Here is an 807-nt window from a genome sequence, read left to right on the forward strand (position 1 = left end):
TAGTATATTTTTTGAACTAGAGAAAAGGGAAATGATAATGAGTATTTTTTTCTCTCTTTTTTGAGGGTTGGGAGAGGATTAAGAGGAATAATATAGTGTTACAGGTCAGGACATTTTTTTGCTATCAGTATTACACACATTTTTAATCATAAGTATTTTTCCCACCTTTATTCGCCTTACTTACTGCCATCCCTTTATTCTCATTTTCCTTTCGTTGCTTTTACTTATCTTCATCTGAGTTCCCTTTTTATTCATTTTCTTTATCCATTCCTTCTTTCCTCACTTCTCGTTCTGGCACACCCATTTAAAAAAAAAAAAAATTCCTTTCTCCATCTTATTAATTTATCTACTCACTTTTTGTTCTCACTCACTCTCATTTACTCATTTTCTTTTTCTGTTTTCACTCATTTCTCGTTCTCACTCACCCACACTTACCCATTTTCTTTTTCATTTTTCCCACTCACTCCTTCTCACTCACCCACATTTCCCATTTTCTTTTTTTTCCCACTCACTCCTCCTTCTCAATTACCCACACTTACCCATTTTCTTTCTTTCCACTCATTTCTCGCTCTGACTCACCCAGCTTTACCCCCTCTTCACCCGTCCCGCGGTCACTCACTCCCCCCTCCTTCCCCCAGGGTAAATTCATCCGCATTCACTTCGGTCCGTCTGGCAAGCTGTCTGGGGCTGATATCGAGACCTACCTGCTGGAGAAGGCTCGTGTCATCTCTCAACAGTCTCTGGAAAGGTCTTACCATATCTTCTATCAAATCATGTCCGACTATGTGAAGAATCTGAAACGTGAGT

At 39.5% G+C, this 807-nt stretch overlaps 1 protein-coding gene across 1 annotated transcript in view; it reads left to right on the forward strand.

The window, feature by feature from the left end:
- The window catches only part of LOC119581761 (myosin heavy chain, muscle-like), a gene marked incomplete in the record, with an annotated part of 38,657 nt that overhangs the window by 6,576 nt on the left and 31,274 nt on the right, over positions 1 to 807 (forward strand). Inside the window, 1 exon segment of the mRNA XM_037929893.1 lies at positions 639 to 801. Coding sequence (XP_037785821.1) covers positions 639 to 801 — 163 coding nt within the window.

This window comes from Penaeus monodon, chromosome 15 (assembly GCF_015228065.2).
Source record: "Penaeus monodon isolate SGIC_2016 chromosome 15, NSTDA_Pmon_1, whole genome shotgun sequence".
Taxonomy (NCBI): domain Eukaryota; kingdom Metazoa; phylum Arthropoda; class Malacostraca; order Decapoda; family Penaeidae; genus Penaeus; species Penaeus monodon.